The following is a 23770-nucleotide window of genomic DNA, read 5'->3' on the forward strand; positions in this document are numbered from 1 at the left end:
TAACTGAAAGCAGATGCTGGCTCCTTTTTTTGTAATGCCATGGTTGTAACTAATGTATTTTTGCTGTTCAGTATATTGAGACATAAAACCTATAACTTTAATTCTCCCTTGAAAAGCAAGCCAGATGCTGCAAGTCTCAGTATGGTAGCTAGTAGATAGAGAAATTATATTCTTAGAAATAACCTCCACAGCTGTTAGACTCCTCCACCCTTCTAATTTGCCTGTGGGCTTTAGAGGCTGTCTATTATAGAATTTACCTTTTCTTGCCTCTTTCGTTGATCCTGGGTCATTTTTCTTGCCCCAGGCCTGCTAACATGGGATGATCCATCTGGGCCTATCTTCCCCAGTAATACTGCCCCCAGCAGATGCTCCATCCTCTTTCTGGTCTCCTGTTTTCTGCATTGTAGCTTCCTCTTTTCTGCCTCTGCTTGGCTCCAGCACCGCCACGCTACAAAGCAGCAATGCAAAACCCGTCTCCGATTATACTCAGAGGCAGACTGTTTTTTCCTGGAAAACAGAAGCACTTCCATCAAAATCAGGGAAGAGGTCAATTAGCCAGGTTGGAAAACCTCTCTCCTAGTCTACCAGAGATTACCAGGGAGGGGAAGCAATATAGAGCATGCCATGGATGAGGTTTCACACTTTCCTTAGTTCTGCTTGACATTACTACATTTGGGAGATTTCTGAGCACTATTTCCTGTTCCCATTAAAGGTGACAGGAGGCTTGTGGCTGACAGAGACTGTACTTTTTTCTTTAAATACTTTTGTCCCTGCTTGCTGTTTTACAGTCCCCACCTTCATCCTTGTGCAATGGGGCAGGAGTTAAGAGGATGCACCCTTGTCTTCTCCAGCCCCACCTACAGGTTTGCCTACAACAGACTTCTGCTGTCAGTGGGAAATCCAACTAGTGGGCTCCTCAAAACACTGAGCCAAACTAGTCCCTGATGTAACCCCAAGAAGTTAGTGGATGGCTGGATTTATCAGAGACAAATTTAGCTTGCTGAGACTTAGGGGCCTGGAGGAAGGACGAAGTCAGTGAGAGAGGCCCTAGGAAGGACACTTATAGACAGAGCAAAACAGGGATTTTTGGAGAAAATTCTTCCTTTGAACCATTCTTATTTCAGTGTGCATGATAGTGTCTCCAACAGGTGGTAACTGATGAGCAGGGAACCTGGTTTTCCATTTCCCACAGAAAACCAGAGAAAATCATGGATTTCACCTTTTAGCAGAGAAACCCGTGGATTGCTTGCTTTTGCAAACAGCTCTGCAGGCTGGTTGAGCTCCAGCCTGCAAAAACTGTTTGCAAACAGGGCAGGAAACCCACAGCTCAGCCCAGAGGGGAAGGGCGGGGCCTGAGGCTCTCACTCAGCCACAGCTCCGCTCAGCTCAGCTTCACTTTACTTCTGGATCCTGTGAGGTAAGTGGGGCTTTCAGGGGGCTGGGGTCCCCTCTAGCAGGCTAGGGGGTTGCAGGTCATGGCTGGGGGCACTGGCAGGGCTTGGGGGAGGGAGCCAGGAGCTGGCCCCAGCCCCACCCGAGCAGGCAGAGCAGTAGGGGAGCCAGCTCCATGCTGCTTCTGCTGCAGATGCCTGCTGTTGGGGGCAGGGAGCTGCAGACTTGGGTCCCTAGCCACATAGCCCTGGTAGCTGGGGGCCCCCTCCAGCAGGGCTGGGGGGCAAGAGGTACGAGTAGGGCAGGGGGGCTGTTTTGGAGGCAGTGAGGGGCACCAGCAGGGCTGGGGGAAGCACTGGAGGGGTGTGAGGGCCACCAGAAGGGCTGGGGGGCGGGCACTGCAGGGAGCTTTCAATTTTAATAATGGATTTTGGGGGTTTTATCAGTGAATTTGTGATTTTTTGTCAGAGAAAAATCAGGATCCCTGCTGATGAGTAGATTTACTAAGGACAAAGGTTTTCTCATTCTTGTTAATAGACTATCCCATTTTACAAGCTTCCAGTTACCACAAGACTGCTTCACAGCTGTTAGCTTCTCTGTGAAAAAGAGACATTACATGGTCCAGGAGTTGCTACCTGTTTTGATCCCTGAGATGAGTCTCCAACTTCCGAGTCTCCTGCTCCAATTTCTGGGCCCAAGTATAGTCTCTCCAGGCTCGTAGGGCCTTTAGCTGGCACTTCCAGTCAGCGAGGGCCCTGGCTTTCCCGATTTTAATCCTGTGCTCCAAAACGAGCTTGAACCATGCAGAGAAATGCTGCTGTAGGCACTGCATTGGGAAGGTTAACAAAACCAGTGAGTGAGTATACTTTAGCAAATGAATACTCATTGGCTCAGGCCTTCCGTTGGCTTTTCCCTGCAGGAAATCTTATGTTTCTAAACCTGCAGCAAGTGCCCCTGAAGGTTGAGCAGTGATGCGAAGATAAGTTATGCATCATATACAGCTGTGGTTATTCAAGTACTAAATTAAATGTGCAGTAACCACTGCACATTAATGAAAGCGTAGATGCACCCAGTGGCTCCATAGCAAAATGTGATTAGTTTGCAAATGTAAAGCAGAGGTGCTTAACCTTTCAGCTTCACAGGCCAGAGGAGCAGCATGGGACCAGTTCATGTGCCAGATCCTTTCTTGGTTCATTGTGTAGGGTTGGTTCCTATGCCACCCTAATCAGGCCTCACGTGCCCAGATCAAGCCCTGCACTGTCCCAGCCCCATGTGCCCTGTACTACCCCAGCCCAACACATTCAATCTGGCACACTGGCCCATGCTATCCAGCTTGTTTGGCTTTCCCCTGGTCCATAAATTTGACAGCGGGGGGCAACAATTAAGGCTGCCAATGCTCCTCCAACACCAAATTTTCAGACCCATGGGGAGCCCGGCAGGCCAGATGACATGGCTCGGCAGGCCAGATCTCGTCCATGGGCCAGGGCTAGAGCACTCCTGGTGTAAAGTGAAAAATAGAAGTGAATACAAGTGAAAAATAGAACTCCTAGAAGGAATGTTGTCTCCAAACTGGCAAGAAAATAAGATGCCAAAGATGGGACTACCTTTACATGGAATTTATGCCCCCCCTCCCCATTTGTCAACAAGCCGTCAGCTGCTTTTTAAAGACTAGACAAAAATCTAGCCACTTCCTGGTGCTAAAATTTATGACGTGACCTAGAGTTGCCCTCTTTCCACTAGGAAGTTAAAGCATTTCCCTGTGGTGTAATCAGACTCGTTGCCTCCGGGAGTGATTTACATTGCACAGAACAGCAATTTGCTATCTAATCTACCCTATAATTCTAGCCCTGTCACTGCAGATGCTGTTCATTTTGATCCTCTAAGCAGGTCAGCTTGGAGGACTCAGCTGCTTCCCTTTTGGGCATAATGGCCTGTATTAATTGCATTTATCTCAGTCATGGCAATCTCCAAACAGAATTAGGAAGAGGGCAAAAAGTCAATATATTGGTTACTTATTTCTGTTCTAGAAGAGTCAGTGGTGTTATTGCCTATATCAGCTCTGTTACAGTTCCTGCCCTTGAATATGCCCAGCTTATATCATACAAGCCTTGAATCTGTCCACAGTTTCATTTGGACTATTAATGTTCCATCTCAGCTTGTGGTGTAGTATTGTTGTGCGCTATTAAACAATCTCTTTGCTCCGCTCCTGCAGTGGTGGCATACGAGTTGTACAGCAAGTGATCTTCAGGGACAGCTGGTATAAAAGCTAGGGGGTACTTGTGCATGAATTATTCCACACATACATAAGATGATTAACAATGACAAATGATCTATTAATTTAAAATAGAGTGCCCTGCCATTTATGACACAGGGCCTCTGTTATAAGCCTACAGCTTACGCAGTGAGTGCAATACAAATGCCGTTTTTAAAAATTTTTCAGATACTGAATAAACATTTCCATAGTCTCAATAGTGAAGAGATATTTTCCCTACTGTTCTGTAAACTCTGGTCTTTGACACTAAGGAGAAACAGCAAGGGAAATATGGGGGGAAACATAAAATTTCTGTGCCAGGGTTAGTATTTTAGCAAGACACTCTCAGCATAAAACTGTCCTTTTAGTTTAACAACAAGCTGTTTGCCATGACAGATTTAGGCTGTGCTAATCAAATCATATCATCTGAACTATAACTTAGCATTAACAAGCAAGGGGATTGGGTTAAAGGCCATTAAAGAAGACTTACTTCACAGGCATTTGGCACTCTGTTCCTGTAATGTTTGCATTATCCTGGGGGGTAAGAGAATTGCTTCACTGCATAAATCAAACAGGAAAAAAGTCTCTCTAGATTTCTAGTATGCACCCTTAAAACCTCAATGCTGGGTGCTACAGGGCATCTGCCATACCACTATCTCCTTGGTAGCTTGACACTTTGGGAGCAGAGAGCTGGGTAGTGATAGGTGAAGATAAGACGGTGTTGTACCTCTGACACACAGCATATACCTCACAGCCCAGAGGCAGTGTGTTGAGATGGCTTTAAGCCACCTCCTCTCCTGAGCTACTCAGAGGGCTGGAGAGAAGCTTATCTTATACTAAATTATGGCAATCTCTTGAGGCCCTGCTATAGGAACCAGCGATGCCTAGAATCACCACATATGCTCTAGCTCCACAAACCTGATATAATCTTTCAACCCAAGCCCTGCCCTCAGAACATACCCTTCCCCTTGCAAGAGTCTTTGAAGAGAAGCTTTACAGATGTCTTTCATGGTACTGGTGTGACGGGGCTCCTCCCCCAGGGCAGACCTAAGAGCTGAAGGCCCCTTTATGCCACTACAACCCTTTTATTTGGAACAAGGGGCCAGAGAGGGTAAAAGAATCTCACCCTGAGTTTTCAGAGGTGCCCTATGCATCTCTTTTTGTTTTACCTGTCAGAATGGGTTGCTTTATGCCTACAACTGCTTCAAAAGCCTAGTATTACCCACCACTTTCACTGAAGTGCATGGATGGGGAAACTGAGGCACAGAATTTACAGGACTTGCCTGTGGATCCAGCAGCAGAATCTGTATCAGTATTCAGGAGTCCCTTGCCCCCACTGCAGTGTTCCAATCACTAGATCACCAGCCTCTAAAACTTCTCCTTTCCTCTGCTCTCTCCCCCTATCTTACTTGCCCTTCATGCGACAACCAAGAAGAATAGCCACCAGCCAGTGTTTGTGGCTTCAACAGGAGTTTCATAAGTACTGTGTTTACTCAAATCCAAGACAATGTTTTCTTCCCAAAAAAACTAGGGGGGAAAAAATCCTCATCTTAAATTCAAGAACCAGCCCAGGGCAGGAGGTGACTCAGCTCTAGCTTTAAAGTCAGGAGGCAGGCATAGGCATGGGGTGGGGCAAGGGTAGAAGGCAGTTGGAAGGCAAGGATAGGCAACAGGGGTCAGGCACAGGTATGGAGGAGATAAGGGACAGCGGGAGCAGACAATGGTCGGGGGAGGAAGGGCAGACACAGGCAAGGGGAAGTAGCGGGTAGGCAGTAGGGGGGCAGCTACTGCTTTTCCCATCACAGCAATAAGGGGAAAGAATTTAGAATGACTTTCTTGTAACAGGGAACCCTAACTCTTACTGTGAGAGAGAGAAAAACAAAGAGGTTAATTGTATAATGTGGATTGGACCACTAGAGGGTGTACAAGATTGTACAGGGTGATTTGGTTAGGGATGGAAGGGGGTTGGACTAGATGGCCTCTGAGAGTCCTTTCCAGGCCTACTTCTCAATAGCTCGATGAAGAAAAACTAGCAAGTTTTAAGACCAGAACTTTTGTAGCCTGCGGAAGGGAGAGGACAAGTAACACCAGCAGAGAGCAGTCTTGGCTGAGCCACTAAAGCAGAGGAGATTCCAGCTGCCAGGATGAACACCTAGCTGAATAAAAAGGGGCAAGCTTCCTGCTTCAAGTGAGGGCAGCGATTGCCCAGTGAGAGCCAGCTGGCTCTGGGATATGGACTTGGCTCTTGCAGAGCTCAATCTGCAAATGATTGGCTGCAGAATGGGGGGAAATTACTAGCATCTGGGCCCCATGAACAGGAAGCCCGGTCAGCTGACCAGCATGTTGGGGCTGACTAGTATACAGATTCTCCTCCAGGACAGAGGAGCTGGCTGGCCCAGGTGGTAGAAAAGGACAAAGCACTCTTGGGAAAAGGGAAGAGCTACAAGCCCAGCATGGGAAACTTTTGCTGGTAGAGAGTGAGTGCATTTAAGGGACTAAGGATTTGATTAAGGGCAGTTCCGGTATGCAGAAAGGGTTGAGTTTTCTGTTGAAAACTATTTGTGTTAACTCAGTAAGGGTCTGTTGTCTTTTTGTTTGCTTGCTAACACCTGGTGGACCTGGGCAGCTATGAGGGGAGGTTTGGAGGCTACAGAGCAGAGTGCCTCCCTTTTTGGGAGGGAGGTAGGCTATAGCTTAGACGATGCCAAAGCCCAGACATTCTAGTCTGGGCTCCTGGCCCAAGGCAAGGCTGAAGGCTGGGAGGGGCTAAAGTCCAGGCCAGAGTGAGATAGGGCTAGGAGCCCGGGGGGGGGGGGCAGAGAGAAGCACAGTCTCATTCAGGCTAGTTGGACTAGTAATAGTCTGGGGAGGAGTGGAAGGAGGCACCAACAGCTGAACTCTGGTTGCCTGAAGGCAGCCTCCTAAAAATATTATACTAATTCTAACATCAAGGGCATGGCAAGAATGCCAAACTGGGGGGCTGGCATAGGAGGATGGGTATAGTGTGGCCACCCCTGGAGATTCACCCCAGTTATACTTCCACTAATTGGATTCTGTACATGGAAAATTGAAATTTATCAATTTGCATGTATAGAATCCAATCAGTGGGGTGGGAGGTCATCTAAGATTCAAAGTTGTCTTGTATTCAGGTAAATGTGGTACATAACAGATAGAATACTGAATAAAGGAGGAGGATGCTCACTCGCTGGTTCTGTATATGAATCCTAGTCAACCACTCCTTCACTTTCCTCTGTTTTTCTTTTTCTTGCTCTTCCTCCTGATCAAAGGGGGTTGGTGTCTGTTCTGCCACCATCAGCTTCTGGGTTTTTACTGATTTTTGCCTCTGCCTCTCCCTAAAAACAAAATAAACACCAGGAAGCACAGTCAGATAGATAGTAAGTGAATAAGACACTGCAGTATCTTTAACAATTTTCAGAGAATGACCTCTGCTGTGGGAAGATGATAGCTACCTAAACCCAGCTCTCTTAGCAAGCAAAGTTAGCTTTGAGATTTAAAGACCAAGTGAGCACAAACCACACAAGATTCAACCTGCTCAGGAAGGGGGTCCAGAACATGGCAATATTAAGAACACAGGTCTGGATGAGGCCTCCTGAGCCATCACTTTCATTCTCCTGCCTTCCCATTCAAATGTTAATGCAAAGCATCCTCCTCGGGAGCCAGGAGCAGCGGGGAGAGGAGGGATCCAGGCACACGCATGTCCTGCACGCACATGTGCCCCCTTACCAGACCCAAGGCGGAGGCAGACGCAGCAGCACAGCCAGCAGCAGCTGATCCCCTTAGGTAAGTGGGCAGAGGGACCAGACGCAGCTGAGCCGGATCCAGAGGGGAAGCCCCCCAGATCCCTCCTAGCTGAGTCGGTAGGGAGCCATGCTCCAGAGCCGTGCCAGGAGGAGGTTAGCAGGCTGAGGGGAATCAGGGAGGCAAAGGATGAAATTGATGGCTATTTCCTTTCCCTGCAGGGCCACACACCCAAGGAAGAAGCACCTCAGGAAGTGCCCTCCACTGCAGAGTGGCAGACGGTCACCTCCAGAACCAGGGCTGCTCGCAACACAGCAGTCCGGCTGGAGAACTGGTAAGAGGCCCTGGCAACCCTGGAGGAGAAGGAGGGAGAGGAGGCAACTCCACGCTCTCCACGCTACGAACAGGCCAAAGGAGCTAAGCAGTCCCAGAGGAGTAAGCGTTGAGTGATCGTCATAGGCGACCCCATCCTGAGAGGTACAGAGGGCCCCATCTGTCGCCAGGACCCCTCGACATGCGAGGTCTACTGCCTACCCGGAGCAAAGATTCAGGATGTGATGGGGATGATCCAGGCCGTGATCCAGCCCACCGATTACTACCCCATGGTCCTAATCCATGTGGGTACTAATGATGCAGCCAGGAGAAGCCCTGATCACCTGATGGCAGACTACCACGCTCTGGGGGGCGTGCTGAAGGAGGTAGGTGCACAGGTGGTATTCTCCTCTGTTCTACCAGTGAGCAGACATGGAAGACGGCATGAGACGTGCATCGCAGAGACCAACTGGCGGCTTCGGGAATGGTGTCTTGAGGTGGGCTTTGGCTTCCTTGACAATGACCCGCACATCACGATGAGACATGCTCAGGTGGTATGGGCTCCACCTTTCCCCTAAAGGTAAGCGTGTGTTCTCTTCTAGGTTGGCAGATCTCCTCCAGCAGGCTTTAAACTAGGCTTGTCGGGGGAAGAGGAAGACAAGGGCGGAAGAAGACTTGGACTGCCAAACTAAGCAACACCCACAAGTATAGTGCAGTCTAGACTGACGAGCGGAACATATACATAGGTAAGCAACAGGGGCCAGGGCAATGCTGTGATTAGGGGGCCAGTGCACGCATCCATAGGAGGCCTCTAATGCCTCTACACAAACGCTTGTAGTATGGGAAACAAACAGGAGGAACTTACTCTCCTGCTGGCTGACCCCAACCCAGACATAGTGGGGCTCACTGAAACGTGGTGGGACGCAATGCATGACTGGGTGGTGAATATCAAGGGCTATAGTCTGTACAAGAGGGACAGGACAGGGAGGAAGGGCGGAGGTGTGGCACTCTACATTAAGGAGGAACATACATCCTCACCAGGTAGCAAAGTCAGAGGAGGGGCACACGGAAGTGCTCTGGGTTAGAATACAAGGCAGTCGAAGGGAAAGAGACTCAATGGTGGGGGTCTACTACAGACTTCCCAACCAAGGGGAAGAGCTAGACCAGGAATTCTTGAATCAGCTTACGGAGGTAGTTAGGTCAAAGGACGTGGCCATCATGGGTGACCTGAACTTTCCAGACATCTGCTGGGAAAAGCAGTCAGCCAGGTCTGACCACTCATGTAGGTTCCTAGCCAGAATGCAGGACCTCTATCTAACCCAGGAGGTGCACAGCCCCACCAGGGGAGATGCCTTGTTAGACCTGGTGCTGGCCACCAGTGACAACCTGGTGAGGGGGCTGCAGGTGCTCGACCACCTGGGCAACAGCGATCATCGCCTGCTGGGATTCACCATCCAGCGCAAGGTGGCAAAGGCCCGCAGCAAGGCAGCAGCTCTAGATTTCAGGAGGGTGGATTTCAATGAGCTAAGGAGAATAGTCAGGGAAGCACTGAGGTCCAGGAGAGGAGGGGAGCCAGGTGTCCAAGAAGAGTGGTCGCTCCTTATGGAGACGATCCTCCAAGCCCAAAGGGAGGTAATCCCAACACGGATCAAAGGGAGCAGGAGGGCACAAAAGCCCCCATGGCTCACCAAAAGTATCTGGGAGTGTCTCCTAGCTAAACGGGAGGCGCACACCCAATGGCAGGGAGGGGCCATCACCAGGGAGAACTATACTGCAGTTATTTGGGGATGCAGGGGGGCAGTCAGGAAGGCCAAGGCAGAGATGGGACTGGGATTAGCTTTCCGGATCAAGGACAACAACAAGTCCTTTTTTAAATACAAAGGGGGCAAAAAGAAGGTAACGGGTAACATGGGGCACCTGCAAGACATGCTAGGAAATTTGGTCATCACACCAGATGACAAAGCTAACCTATTTAACAACTTTTTTGCCTCCATTTTCCTTAGCAGGGACCGGATCAGTCCCCCCACCGGGCCCCACCCCCAGGCCCCAGGGGACATGCACCCAGGCCAAGGGTCAGTGAGGAACTAGTTAGGGAACTTCTGGAGGGACTGGATGTATTTACATCAGCTGGTCCGGACGATCTCCACCCCAGAGGGCTGAGGGAATTAACTGAGGTCATTGCAGGACCCCTGGCACAGCTGTACGAGCACTTGTGGTGCTCCGGTGTGGTGCCAGAGGACTGGAAGAGGGCCAACGTGGTTCCCATTTTCAAAAAGGGGATGAAGGAGGACCTGGGGAACCATAGGCCAGTTAGTCTTACCTCGATCCTGGGCAACCTTTTTGAGAGAATTATTCTGGCACATGTCCACGAGGGGCTGGCAGGGGAGATTATGCTTAGGGGCAATCAACACGGGTTCATTAGCGGCAGGTCCTGTCAGACCAACCTGGTGCCTTCTATGACCAGGTCACCAAATACTTAGCTGCAAGGGTAGCAGTGGACATAGTGTCGAAGGCCTTCTAAAAGTCCAGAAAGACTGTCTCTCACCCCATTCTCATTAAAAAACTAGGAGACCGTGGTGTTGACACCTACACAGTCAAATGGGTCGCCAACTGGATGGAGGGCCGCATCCAGAGAGTGGTGGTGGATGGGTCATTTTCGACCTGGAGGGATGTGGACAGGGCTTGGTCCTCGGGCCCGCACTGTTCAACATAGATTTCATAGACATTCGGGCTGGAAGGGACCTTGGGAGATCATCAAGTCCAGCCCCCTGCCCAAAGGGCAGGAAGTCAGCTGGGGTCATAGGATCCCAGCAAGATAAGCATCCAATTTACTCTTGAAGGTGTTCAATGTAGGTGCTTGAACCACCTCCGCTGGCAGACTGTTCCAGACCTTGGGGGCTCGGACAGTAAAGAAATTCTTCCTTATGTCCAGCCTGAAACGGTCTTGCAGGAGTTTGTGACCGTTCGACCTCGTCATCCCTTGGGGCGCTCTGGTGAACAGACGTTCCCCCAGATCCTGGTGTTCACCCCGATAAACTTACAGGTGGCCATCAGATCACCCCTGAGCCTGTGCTTTTCCAGGCTAAAGAGTCCCATGGCTCTCAGCCTGTCATCGTAAGATCTGTTTTCCTGACCTCTGATCATGCGCGTGGCTCTCCTCTGGACTCTCTCAAGTTTCTCCACATCCTTTTTGAATTGTAGAGCCCAAAACTGGACGCAGTACTCCAGCTGCGGCCTCACCAAGGCCGAGTACAAGGGGAGAATGATGTCCCGGGATTTGCTCGAGAAGCATCTATGGATGCACGCCAGCATTTTGGTCACTTTAGTAGCTGCAGCATCGCATTGCAGGCTCATGTTCATCTTGTGGTCAATGATGACCCCCAAGTCTCTTTCTTCTGTAGTGCTATCCAACGTAGCACTGCCGAGCCTATAAGGATGCTGCAGGTTTTTCCTCCCGAGGTGGAGAACCTTGCATTTTTCGGTGTTAAACACCATGAGGTTCTCGTCTGCCCATTTGCTGAGCTTGTCCAGGTCAGCCTGGATCACCCGCCTATCTTCTGGCGTGGATGCTTTGCCCCAAAGTTTGGTGTCATCGGCGAACTTGGCCAGTCCACTCCTGACTCCAACGTCCACATCATTAATGAAGATGTTGAACAGGATGGGTCCCAGGACAGAGCCTTGAGGGACCCCACTGGTCACAGGGCACCACGATGAGTGACCGCCATCAATTACAACCCTCCGGGTCCGACCACAGAGCCAGTTTCCCAGCCAGCGGATCGTCGTGGAGCCAAGGCCACAACTGGGCAGTTTGGCCAAGAGGTGATCATGGGATACCAGATCAAAAGCTTTTTTGAAGTCAAGATATATGACATCAATCTCTTCTCTCTTGTCCAGGTGATAGGTCACCTGGTCATAGAAGGAAATGAGATTGGTCAAACAAGACCTACCCGCAACAAACCCATGCTGGCTGTCCCTTAGGATGTTAGCTTGGGCCAGTCCCTCAAGGATGGCCTCCTTAATAAACTTTTCTAAGATCATCCCCAGGATAGAAGTCAGGCTAATGGGCCTGTAGTTAGCCAGATCCACTCTCCTCCCTTTCTTGAAGATCGGCACCACATTGGCCTTCTTCCAGTCTTCGGGCACTACACCAGAGCCCCAGGAGTTTTCAGAGATCCGTGCCAGGGGCTGGGCTATGACACTTGCCAGCTCCTTGAGTACCCTGGGGTGAAAATTGTCAGGGCCGGCTGACTTGAAGGTATCCAGCTTCTCAAGGTGTTCCTTCATGAGGTCAGCATTTAGTGAGGGTAGATCCCCATCACCCGGATCTCCCTGTCCCATAGCAGGCATGGGCATCCCATGGGACTGATGAAAGACTGATGCAAAGTACCTATTTAGTAGGTTGGCTTTTTCCTGGGCATCAGTTGCCCCATCTGGTTTAGCAGGGGTCCAACATTGCCCTGGCTTTTCCTCCGGCTCCCCACATATCTGAAAAAGGACTTTTTGTTGTCCTTGATGCTTGACGCTAGTTGGAGTTCAGTTGCAGCCTTGGCTTTCCTGGTTTGCTCCCTGCAGGACCGGACCAGCGCAGAATAATCCTCCTTGGATGTGAATCTTGTCCTCCATCCTTTGTAGGCTTTCCTTTTTAGCCGCAGGAGGTCTGCTAGGTCCCTGGAGAGCCAGGAGGGCTGCTGTGCCTTCTTGCTGCCTTTCCTCCGTGTTGCAATAGATTTAGCTTGTGCACTGAGGATTGCTTCCTTGAGAAGCAACCACTCTTCTTGAACTCCCATCTCCCTGGGGTCACGATCCCTGAGGGCCTGACCGACAAGCCTCTTGAGCTTGTCAAAGTTGGCTTTTCTGAAGTCAAGGACTTCTGCGTTGCTGACTGACTTGCCAGCTTTACGGCGGATGGTGAAGGTGATCAGCTCGTGGTCGCTGTCACCCAGCTTCCCATCGATCACTAGGTCGCCGATTAGGTCGTCCCCCGTAGCCAGTACCAGGTCGAGCAGCGCTTCGCCTCTCGTTGGCCCATAGACTTCTTGAGTCAGGTAGAGGTCATCCACGCACGAGAGAAAGCTTTGCGACCGCTCGGATTTTGCTGAGTGATCTTCCCATGAGATGTCCGGGTAATTGAAGTCCCCCATGACAACCAAGGTCCTGGAGCAAGCGGCCTCAGTCAGTTCCCAGGCGAACTCCTGGTCAAGCTCAGGACCTTGAGTGGGAGGTCTGTAGTAGACTCCCACCATTGTGTCCCCTGTGCCGCATTCCCCAGGAATTTTTACCTAGAGTGTCTCTAGCTGTCCATGCTGGTTGCCAACATCAGCTTGCAGGGACATGTAGCTTTCCTTCACATAGAGAGCTACACCCCCGCCCCTTTTGTCAACACGATCCCTCTTGTACAGGGTATAGCCCTCTATACCTGTGGTCCAGTCATGGGTGGAGTAGGTCTCCGTTATCCCAATGACATCATAATTCTTTGCATCAGTGACTTGGACAAGGGGATAAAAAGCACCCTGCTCAAATTTGTTGATGACACTAAGATGTGGGGGGATGTGGGCACACTAGAAGGGAGGAATAAGCTACAATCAGACCTAGACAGGTTACAGGGGTGGGCAGATGAGAACAGGATGAGTTTCAACACTGACAAGTACAAAGTGATGCATCTGGGGGGGAAGAACCAGCACCATACCTACAGGCTGGGGAACTCCCTTCTCATCAGTACAGAGGCAGAAAAGATTTTGGAGTCATCATTAATGCCAAGATGAACATGGGCCAGCAGTCAGGAAGGCCACTGTCACTTCACATCTTCACTCTAAACTACCCCAGTATGTAAGTTTCAAGAAAGCCCATGTAAAAGAACATAGGTTACATGACTGCCTTCTGGCGATAGAAGTGGCAGTTCCAGCACCCAACAGGAACTGTGGTTCTGAGGCAAATGTGAGACCCACTGATCTCCTGAGCTCAGTGGAAGCTGGGCCCAGGCTCTGCAACACTTTTGAGGTCTACTAGCCAGTGACATTTCTGTCTCTCTCTGAAGAAAGCAAGTCACTGATTTTTAAATGACATGTACAATTCTGTAGGTGTTGGCATTTGAGTTGTCATATTTTTATCTGTCGGTTTCTGGGTGATAAATTTCATAGATTTCATAGACATTCAGGCTGGAAGGGACCTTGGAAGATCATTGAGTCCAGCCCCCTGCCTGAAGGGTAGGAAGTCAGCTGGGGTCATAGGATCCCAGCAAGATAAGCATCCAATTTGCTCTTGAAAGTGTTCAATGTAGGTGCTTGAACCACCTCCAGTGGCAGGCTGTTCCAGACCTTGGGGGCTTGGACAGTAAAGAAATTCTTCCTTATGTCCATCTGGAAACAGTCTTGCAGTAGTTTATAAACATTCAACCTCATCATCCTTTGGGGCACTCTGGTGAACAAATGTCCCCACACATACTGGTGGTCACCCCAATAAACTTATAGGTGGCCATCAGATCACCCCTGAGCCTGTGCTTTTCCAGGCTGAATAGCCCCATTGCGCTCAGCCTGTCATCATAAGGTCTGCTTTCCTGACCTCTGATCATGTGCGTGGCTCTTCTCTGGACTCTCTCAAGCTTCTCCACATCCTTTTTGAATTGTAGAGCCCAAAACTGGACGCAGTACTCCAGCTGCGGCCTCACCAAGGCCGAGTACAAGGGGAGAATGACATCCTGGGATTTGCCTGAGAAACATCTATGGATGCAAGCCAGCATTTTGGTCACTTTAGTAGCTGCAGCATCGCATTGCAGGCTCATGTTCATCTTGTGGTCAATGATGACCCCCAAGTCTCTTTCGTCTGTAGTGCTAGCCAGCGTAGCACTGCCAAGCTTATAAGGATGCTGTAGGTTTTTCTTCCCAAGGTGGAGAACCTTGCATTTTTCGGTGTTAAACACCATCATATTCTTGTCCGCCCATCTGATGAGCCTGTCTAGGTCAGCCTGGATCGCCCGCCTGTCTTCTGGTGTGGATGCTTTGCCCCAAAGTTTGGTGTCATTGGCGAACTTGGGCAGTTTGCTTCCGACTCCAATGTCCACATCATTAATGAAGATGTTGAACAATATGGGTCCAAGGACAGAGCCTTGGGGGACTGGTTACAGGACACCGTGATGAGTGACTTCCATCTATTACTACCTTCTGGGTCCGACCACAGAGCCAATTTCCCAGCCAGCGGATCATGGTGAACCCAAGGCCACAATCAGCCAGTTTCGCCAAGAGGTGATCATGGGATACCAGATCGAAGGCTTTTTTGAAGTCAAGATATATGACCTCAATCTCTTCTCTCTTGTCCAGGTGATAGGTCGCTTCACTGTAAAAGGAAATGAGATTGGTGAAACCCGTGCTGGCTATCCCTTACGATGTTGGCATCGGCCAGTTCATTAAGGATGGCCTCTTTAATAAACTTTTCTAAGATCTTCCCTGGGATAGAACTCAGGCTAATGGGCCTATAGTTAGCCGGATCCACTTTCCTCCCTTTCTTGAAGATTGGCACCACATTGGCCTTCTTCCAGTCTTCGGGCACTACACCAGAGCCCCAGGAGTTTTCAAAGATCCGTGCCAGGGGCTGGGTTATGATGCTCACCAGCTCCTTGAGTATTCTGGGGTGTAGATTGTCAGGGCCGGCTGACTTGAAGGTATCCAGCTTCTCAAGGTGTTCCTTCACGAGGTCAGCATTGATGGACGGCAGGGGATCTCCCTCACCCGGAACTCCCTGTCCCGTTGCGGGCATGGACATCCCATGGGACTGATGAGAGAACGACTCAAAGTACCTATTTAATAGATTGGCTTTTTCCTGGGCGTCAGTTGTCAGTTGCCCCATCTGGTTCAGCAGGGGTCCAATGTTGCCCTTGCTTTTCCTCCGGCTCCCCACATGTCTGAAAAAGGATTTTTTATTGTCCTTGATGCTCAAAGCTAGTTGGAGTTCAGTTGCAGCCTTGGCTTTCCTGGTTTGCTCCCTGCAAGACCGGACCAGTGCAGAATAATCCTCCTTGGAGGTGAATCCCATCCTCCATCCTTTGTAGGCCTTTCTTTTTAGCCTCAGGAGGTCTGCTAGGTCCCCTCTCCCTGGGGTCGTGATCCCTTAGGGCCTCACTGACCAGCCATCTGAGCTTGTTAAAGTCAGCTTTCCTGAAGTCACTATTGCTGACTGACTTGCCAGGTTTACAGTGGGTGGTGAAGGTGATCAGCTTGTGGTCGCTGTCACCCAGCGACCCAGCTTCCCATCGATCACTAGGTCATCGATTAGGTCCTCCCCAGTAGCCAGTACCAGGTCGAGCAGCGCTTTGCGTCTCGTTGGCCCATAGACTTCTTGAGTCAGGTAGAGGTCATCCACACACAAGAGGAAGTTTTGTGACTGCTCAGTTTTTGCAGAGTGATCCTCCCATGAGATGTCTGGGTAATTGAAGTCACCCATGACAACCATGGTCCTGGAGCATGTGGCCTCAGCTAGTTCCTGGGTGAACTCCTGGTCAAGCTCAGGACTTGGGGTGGGAGGTCTGTAGTAGACTCCCACCATTGTGTCCTGTGCCATGTTCCCCACGGATTTTAACCAGAGGGTATCCAGTTGTCCACCCTGATCACCAAGATCAGCTTGGAGGGATATGTAGCTTTCCTTAACATAGAGAGCTACATCCCTGCCCCTTTTTAGCTACACGATCTCTCCTGTACAGGGTATAGCCCTCAATACCCATGGTCCAGTCATGGGTGGAGTCCCACCAGGTCTTCGTTATTCCTATGATATCATAATTATTTGCACTGAGCAGGAGGACGAGCTCCTCCTGCTTGTTCCCCAAGCTCCTGGCATTTGTGCACAGGCAGGAAAGTGTCCCCTTGGAGGCTCATGCCTTGCCCACAGATTGCACCAGGGCTGGGGCAGGGGTGGGCTCTCTCAAGTGCCTTGGCCTGCTGGCTTTGCAAGGGTTACTCAGCAGGCCAGCAGTGGTAGTAGTCCCCATGTCCCCTAACGGGCTTAGTTTAAAGCCCGATGCAGCAGGTCAGCCAGTCTGGCTGAGAAAAGCCTCCTCCCCAGGGGAGAGATGTGGAGATCTCTTCCCAGCACCTCGCTGTCTGTCTCATCAAAGAGCGGGCTGTGGTCATGGAAGCCAAAGCTTTCCCGATGACACCAGCGCCGTAGTCTTTGGTTGACTATGTGGATCCTCCTCTCCCTCCTCAGCCCATACCCCGAGACTGGGAGGATTGATGAGAACACCACCTGTGCCCCCAGACCCTTTAGCCCTGCTCCCAAATCCCTGTAGTGCCTCGTGACCTGGCTGGGAGCACTCCAAGCCATGTCACTGGTGCCCACATGAATAAGGAGCATGGGATAGTGGTCTGTGGGCCGGAGGAGCTTAGAGATCTTCTCTGCAATGTCCCAGATGCGGGCCCCCGGGAAGCAGCAGACTTCCCGGACTAAGGGGTCAGGGTGGCAGATTGCCCCCTCAGGATGGAGTCTCCCACAACAAATACCTTACATTTTGTCTTGGGGAGAGCGAGGGCAGTAGCTGCAGTTGAGCCTGTGTTGCCTGTGGAAGCCAGCAACTCAGCAGGCTCTGCTGGAGCAGCAAGAGGTGCGTACCTGTTGCTAAGCTTTGGTGGGGCAGGGGCCTTGGTGTGGCGGGCCTTAGGGCCCTTGACCACCTTGGTCCGTGCCCCTGACTGGACAGAGCGGGAGGTCCCAGAGTCCTCCTTTGTCCTGGCAGGAGACTGTGGTCTACCCTCCAGCTCCCGGGGGAGAAGGGCCTGGCACTAGGAGTCGATCTCCTGCTCACAGTCGCTGATGGTGCGCAGTCTCTGGATTGTGGCCTGGAGCTTCTCCAGCTGGCGTGCTGGAGCCCCCAAAAGGGAGCAGACCCCACAAGGGGAGATGGCCATGCTCCCGGGCCCCAGAGCCTGAAAAAGTGACAGGCAGCCCCCGCAGCTGAGAGCTGTGTGGATCCTGGAACCCTGGGCTCCGTCTGGGTGGCTGTCTCTGAGGTGCCGGGCGGAGGGTGTCATGCCTCTGGTAGGCTAGCTACGGCTGGGACTATCTACCCTGGGGGGTTCGCAGGCAAGGTCTCGGGCCCTCCTGCGTGAACTCTGCGCTAACTCACCTGCCAGCAGACAAGCGCGCCTGTTTGTGCAGCCTGTTTGAGCGGCTTTGGTCGCATGGCTCCCTGGGGTCTGGGCGAAGTACGGGCCTGGGTGGGGCTTGACCCAGCCTGGCTCCACTGAACCGCCTCCTTCCACTCACTCAGGGGTTAACCCCCTCCCACCACAGGCCCCGCTTGCTTCCAGCTGTGCTGGGGGTTGGCAAGGGGCTCCACAGCTACTGGGGGGTCTTTGGGGGGCTTCAAATGATGAAGAGTAATGCCTCTGTGTCCAGAACTATTTAAAAATATAGATGTTAGGAACATACACGTCTCCAAGAGAGCTGACTCTCCTTTATAACCACAATGCTTTATATTTTTTAGGCAGAGTTTACTGCAACCTGGAGTTGGTGACAAGAGAAACGTCCTGTCATTGGGATTCAGAGCCCCTGTGAAAGGCATGATTAGCTGCAGGGGTTGACTTCCATGTTCTCCCTCCTCCCCTCTTACATTCTTTGCACTTCTCCCATGATGTGCCTCTTCTCCGCCATTTCCTTCCGCAACTTCACCATCTCTCTCTGGATCTCCTCCTCCTTCTTCCTCGCCTTCAGGTCCTTCCTTCTGTTCTCCTCCTGCACTAGCTGTTTAGCTTCAGACAGAGCTAATTTCTTCAGGGCCTTCTCTTGCCTCTGGAGCTCTAGCTCCTTCTGACGCTTTATGCGGTTTTCCTTGACCTGGAAAGAGAAAATACTGCAAAGGGTCAAAGCAGTTCCTCCTCTCTGGAGGCTTGAGGATGGTGTTAGGCTGAGAATGTGGGTCTCGAGCAAGTTCCAACTGAAAAGTATCCAAAACACACAATCTATCATCTCTATAATAAAAAAGAACTGGATAGGATTATGGTCTCTGACAGAGCAGAGGACGACTCAGGAGTTCTATTCAACAGAGTGGCATTCCACAAGTGTAAACTCAGTGTCTAGCTGTTGTGTCTTTTTTCCTGTCAGTCCTGATAAAGGAATCAAAATCTTAATGGATCTAGAAAAGAGATGGTGGCTTAAGTAGCTATGAAATGACTGTATTTGTTATGCATATTCCTTTTGAGAAATGCACTAAACTGCTTGTGCCCATGATATGATGTTGCATGAGATTCCATGGGTTAATTATAGAACTCCTGCAGCAAATGGCATTGTTTCCTTTAGCACTTTTAGGTGTGGGGCCTGTTCCTCACCTGCTTGTGTCTAAGCTCCATAGTAACTCGTGGATCCCTTGGTTTTTGTTTTTCCTTGAGGTCTTCAATCCGGAGGTCTTTCAGTATACCATGGTCCACCATTTCACTTTGTAAAAGATGGTGCAGAAAGTCTTGAACAGTAGTGCTCTCCAACTCCTGTTCCAGATAGCCACACAAGTCTGGAACAACAAATCCAAATCATCTTGACCCCCCCTGAAATGCATAAACCCCACAACTTACAGCCATCAAGCCTGAAGTAATCAGAGATCCATTTCCCAGATTAATTGTGATGAAAGCAGCCACAGTGTCTGCATTCAGTGTAGCTCCAAAAAGCCTAAAACATCCTCCCATTCACTAATTTAAGAAGTAAGATTTTGCTACCTTTTCTCCCTTGATTGTAAAGATCTCAAACTATTGTACAAACCTGACAGGCCTTGGAACATCTCTGTGAGTCAGGAAAATGTTAGCTCTATTTTATTTGTGGAGAAACTAGGGTGCACAGAGTTGAAAGGGCTTGCTTATGCAGTGACACAGCAAGTTGGTGCAAGAGCGAGGAAAAAAGTCTAGGGCTCTATTAACCTAGGTTATTCCTATTGCCTGGTAACAAAGAGGATTCCTGCTTTTCAAGCCTATCATCTCAGCAGCAGGCCAGTCTGCCTGTCCAGAACAGCCTCCAAGGTCAGCTAGGAATGGTTTTGTGATGCTCTCACCATCAAACCGCTCATACTTCATAAAGTCAGCCAGGGGCGCTTTAGAAGGATTAGAGTCTCCTGCAGACTCTCCAACATCCTCTTCTATGTCACTTGCCAGCTTCAGTCTCAGTTTGGAATTCATCCAATCATTGAGCAGCTCCTGGGCTACAGGGGACAGACAGAAAGATGGATGGGTTTATTAGGATGGGAAGTATTGTTGTAAGCATACAATAGCAAGACTCTGTCCCCTTGGAAGAATTGCATAACAAGCTGTTTTGTGCATTTGAAATGACTGCAGGGTGATATGTAAAGGAAAATGTAATTAGATCACTACTTCCCCTGATCCCTTCTTCTCAGTATACAAAAAACCTAGAAGGTGATTGTTTTTTTATTCCATCATAACTGAGCCCCGGAATAAAAAGCCATAAGTCTTTTTTAGGGGAACAGGGCTATAACTTTTAGCTTTTTCATTTAATTCAAAGGCCTAACAAACCCTTGGAAGAAAAATTCTTTTGTAAAAACTCTTCTTTCTAGTGTGAGAGACAAGGAAACACCCACACCAAATCTCTGGTATGGCAACTAAGTTATACAACAAAATAAAAGGGTACTCAAGCAAATGTATTATATATATATATATATATATATATATATATATATATATATAAATACACAAAGAAATGGGGAAAAAAGAAGGCAAGAGCAACAAAAATGTAATCTGTTACCCTGATTTGCAATCTGTCATTAGGCTGATTCATAAGCAATGCTGTTTATCTAATAACAGATGAAGTCCGCTTATCTTATTGGGGCATTCTTTAAGAGAGCAATGTGGACTCATCACAGCTGGAGTAAAGGAGCTTTACATTTTCTTTGTCAGTATTATTGGTAAATAGTTACTGCAGATGATAATCTTGGGTATTATAATTCTGGCTTCTAGCTAAAAGCTTTCAGGTTGTGCTCGACTGCTCAGGAAAGATTATTAGGTGTAAAAGGATGATAAAAACAAGACAAACAAGAAACAAAAAGTGCTAGGAAAGCACTTTCAAATTTCAGACACTTGTCAGAAGTTAGCTCTATTTTTCAGATATAGCATGACAAGTGAAACCGCTGACTTGGACATTAGCAGAATATAAGCTCTTTCAAGGGCCCTGCCTTTCCATCTGTTCTGTGTGGCGTCTTGCTGGCTTGAGTGCTGTAAAATAATTAGTCATGTGTAAAGATCCAAGTTGCTTCTAACATTTCATGCTGCCTGTGCAGCATCTGCATTTCCTTTACTTAGGACAGCAGAGATAATGGAAATCACTTCCTTTTCGCTTGCAGGCATTTGTCACATTCAGGTTGGTAATACTGCATGGTTTGGGCTGTAGCTGCAATACAAAGAGCTTTTATTAAGTAAACTTTTCACTGGAATTCAAGAGAATGAATAAAATTATTCATAAATATTTTTAGTGCCAACTATAGCGCAGGCCACAAAATGCCTTTCAGCTCCTTCTACAGTGAGGCCAATAACTTGTGTTTGATTAAAGCATGGCTTCCAATAAAGGCAGCTGTCCAGTCTTCATCTGAAGTGTCAAAGAAATAAATGGAGGATCTACCATTTCCTTTAGTAGTTTGTTTCAGTAATTGTCTAACTTCAGTTTCAACATGTTGATTCTCATTGTGCCTTTCTCCACTAGGCTGTACAACTGAAATCTAACCCAGTGTATGAACTACTCCTTTTGGTCCTAGATTCAGTAAAAGCCTATTTATAAAAAATAAAAAAAAATCCGCTGGGGGACATGTTGAAGCTGACAACATGCAGAGTTGAAGGGGGAAGAAGGGGGGGAACTTAAACTCACCTTCTGCATAGGCCTCGTCATGATCCTGTAGCTGCTCTGTTGTTTCCAGATCCAACACAGGACCATGTAGACCTTTACGGTATGCTGACTTGTTAAGGGAAAAAGCTTCAGAAACAGCAAACTCAGAGGCTTGTTCCACTCTCTTTAAAATAGATAAAGGAGGCAAGAAAAATTGTTCATGACTGATACATCCTCCTTTTCAAACATGATACATTCTAGATTCCGATTCTATGCTCCATGTTAGGGTACTCCTGCAGATTCCCAATAACTTCAGCAGGTGTCCACATGAAGAAAGAGTTTATCTATACATTATTATAATCTCATAACATCATGCTACCAAGTAGGTTTATAAAGCACTTAGACCTGTTTTTAGGTGCTTGCAACTTAAAAAAAAAATTTTTTTGGATGTCAGTCAAGCTTTTGGGCACACAGTATCAGAGATCTGATGTGCCCGGAAGTTTGTCTAACATATCTCCTAAATATACCGTTGGTCCAATAAAAGATATCTCCAAAAAACCCTTGCTTCTCACCTATTTCCTGCACCATTACAGCTACTATAATGCAACCCTACTACTAGTTAGAGGGAAATTTCTGAACTTTGTGTTCAATCCGGAGGTAACAGTAGGCTTCCTTGTGTGTGATGGGAGATAAACTTGGGCACATTCCATTCAGTTGCTTCTAAGATAAAGAATGGAAAAAAATGAGTTTAGATAAGGCATTCATTCAGTGTTTTTTGTGTGCTCAGATTTCTAAAAATGACTATTTTATCTCATAGCAGTGCTGCATCCCCTATTCTGAAAAAGGACAGGGGACTTTACAGATTGTACTAAAGAAATATTTCAACCATCATGCATCAAGCTAAACTGCAGACCCCTCTCCTTGAAAGCCTTAAAAATGTAACTTGGCATCTGACCTCATTTCTTTTAAACAATAATAAATGTTTAGATCTTGGGAAGATCTAGAATACTAAAATCAATTGTTCAGCTTGAGAGAAACAAGCCCAAGTGCGTTTCACTGTTGCAGCAAAGGCCTCGAGTCTCCTACACACTCAGAAGTGGGGCAGCCCTACCACAAACTACTGATACTGCTGGGAACCAAGATACATTTACCAAACTGGTATTTGGGTAAGACACTGGGTTTAACGTGTATTCCTGCCAAAGGTATCACTGCATTTTTAACACTCACTAGCAGTCAGGACCTTGAAGATACATTTCGCATAAAAGAAGGTGCTTCCAGTAGCACAGAGACCCTAAGCTTCTTGCTAGACTAGGGGAGAGTACTGACCCTAAGGGAACAACATGACCTATCTACTCAACAGCATCACATCCTTCATTACCTAGGTGAACCTTAAAGGCCCTCTATCAGAATCATAACTGGTTTAGCCCAATCAATTTAGACAGGATCACAACACAAGGCAATATGGCCACCACAAGCAATCATTTTCTTTGGCAGCTTCACTTTTTTTACAGGCTTATTGTCTTTAACTGTTTTAAGGATTCTAGTTCATAAATAAGTACTGTATTTACCCAAATCCAAGATAACTTCAAATTTAAGATGAAGTCCCCAATAATTAAATTCTGTGCATGGAAAATGATAAATATGTTATAATTTTCTACATATAACATCTAATTAATGGAAAGTCATCTTAAATTTGTACCCACCCTCCTCCCCCACTGCTGTGGCAGGGAAAACAGTGATGTGGGGCATGGGACCAGATTCTTGCTCCCCTGCACCACATGCCTCTGCCAGTCCTTCCCCCATGTCTGCCACCACCTGCCCCTCCATGCCTGTGCCTGTCCCCTGCCCCTGTGCCTTTATCTGCTCCCCCACTCTGCCTTCCCACCTCCTGCTCCTCCCTGTGGCCTGCCTTCCCCACCTCCATGCCCATGATTGACCCCTGTTGCCTACCCTCCCACACTTACCTTCTGCTGCAGTTCTGCTCCTCCAGGGCAGTCAGCAGCAGTGTGGCCCTGGCCTGGCCACAGTCCAGCCCAGCCCAGCCCAACCTGGCCAGGCAGAAGCTGTACCCAGCCAGGTGAGGTCAGGGCTGGAGAGACCAGAGCAGAAAGTAAGGGGGGAGGGAAGCAGCAGGTGAGGGGGAAGGCACAAGCATGGGGGTCAGGCTGCAGGTTCTCTTTTCCCTGCATGCTCCCCTTGGCAATGGGCCTCTTCCTTCGCCCAATGAACCATTCTGACCTGGGGCAGGTGGCAACTCAGCTT

At 48.9% G+C, this 23770-nt stretch overlaps 1 protein-coding gene and 1 long non-coding RNA gene across 3 annotated transcripts in view; one reads left to right on the forward strand and one right to left on the reverse strand.

The window, feature by feature from the left end:
* Positions 1-23770, reverse strand: part of CCDC191 (coiled-coil domain containing 191) — a 46872-nt gene that overhangs the window by 20477 nt on the left and 2625 nt on the right. The window contains exons 1-8 of one of the 2 annotated variants that reach the window (XM_090056455.1): positions 22081-23039; positions 21551-21692; positions 19734-19880; positions 19024-19202; positions 18309-18532; positions 6846-6996; positions 2028-2218; positions 258-507 (exon numbers count right to left, since the gene is read on the reverse strand). In XM_090056455.1, coding sequence (XP_089912581.1) covers positions 258-507; positions 2028-2218; positions 6846-6996; positions 18309-18532; positions 19024-19202; positions 19734-19857 — 1119 coding nt within the window. In that variant the 5' untranslated portion in view covers positions 19858-19880; positions 21551-21692; positions 22081-23039. Of the gene's footprint in view, positions 1-257; positions 508-2027; positions 2219-6845; positions 6997-18308; positions 18533-19023; positions 19203-19733; positions 19881-21550; positions 21693-22080; positions 23040-23770 lie in introns of those variants that run through there. The other variant, XM_090056454.1, reaches the window with a different exon arrangement.
* LOC149874125 (uncharacterized) lies at positions 7625-18315 on the forward strand. Its single transcript, XR_016443418.1, has 3 exons — positions 7625-8100; positions 8317-8460; positions 18183-18315. It is a non-coding gene; the product is annotated as an uncharacterized LOC149874125 (long non-coding RNA).

This window comes from Crocodylus siamensis, chromosome 1 (genome assembly GCF_052110815.1).
Source record: "Crocodylus siamensis isolate JL-2025a chromosome 1, ASM5211081v1, whole genome shotgun sequence".
In the NCBI taxonomy this organism is placed as follows: domain Eukaryota; kingdom Metazoa; phylum Chordata; order Crocodylia; family Crocodylidae; genus Crocodylus; species Crocodylus siamensis.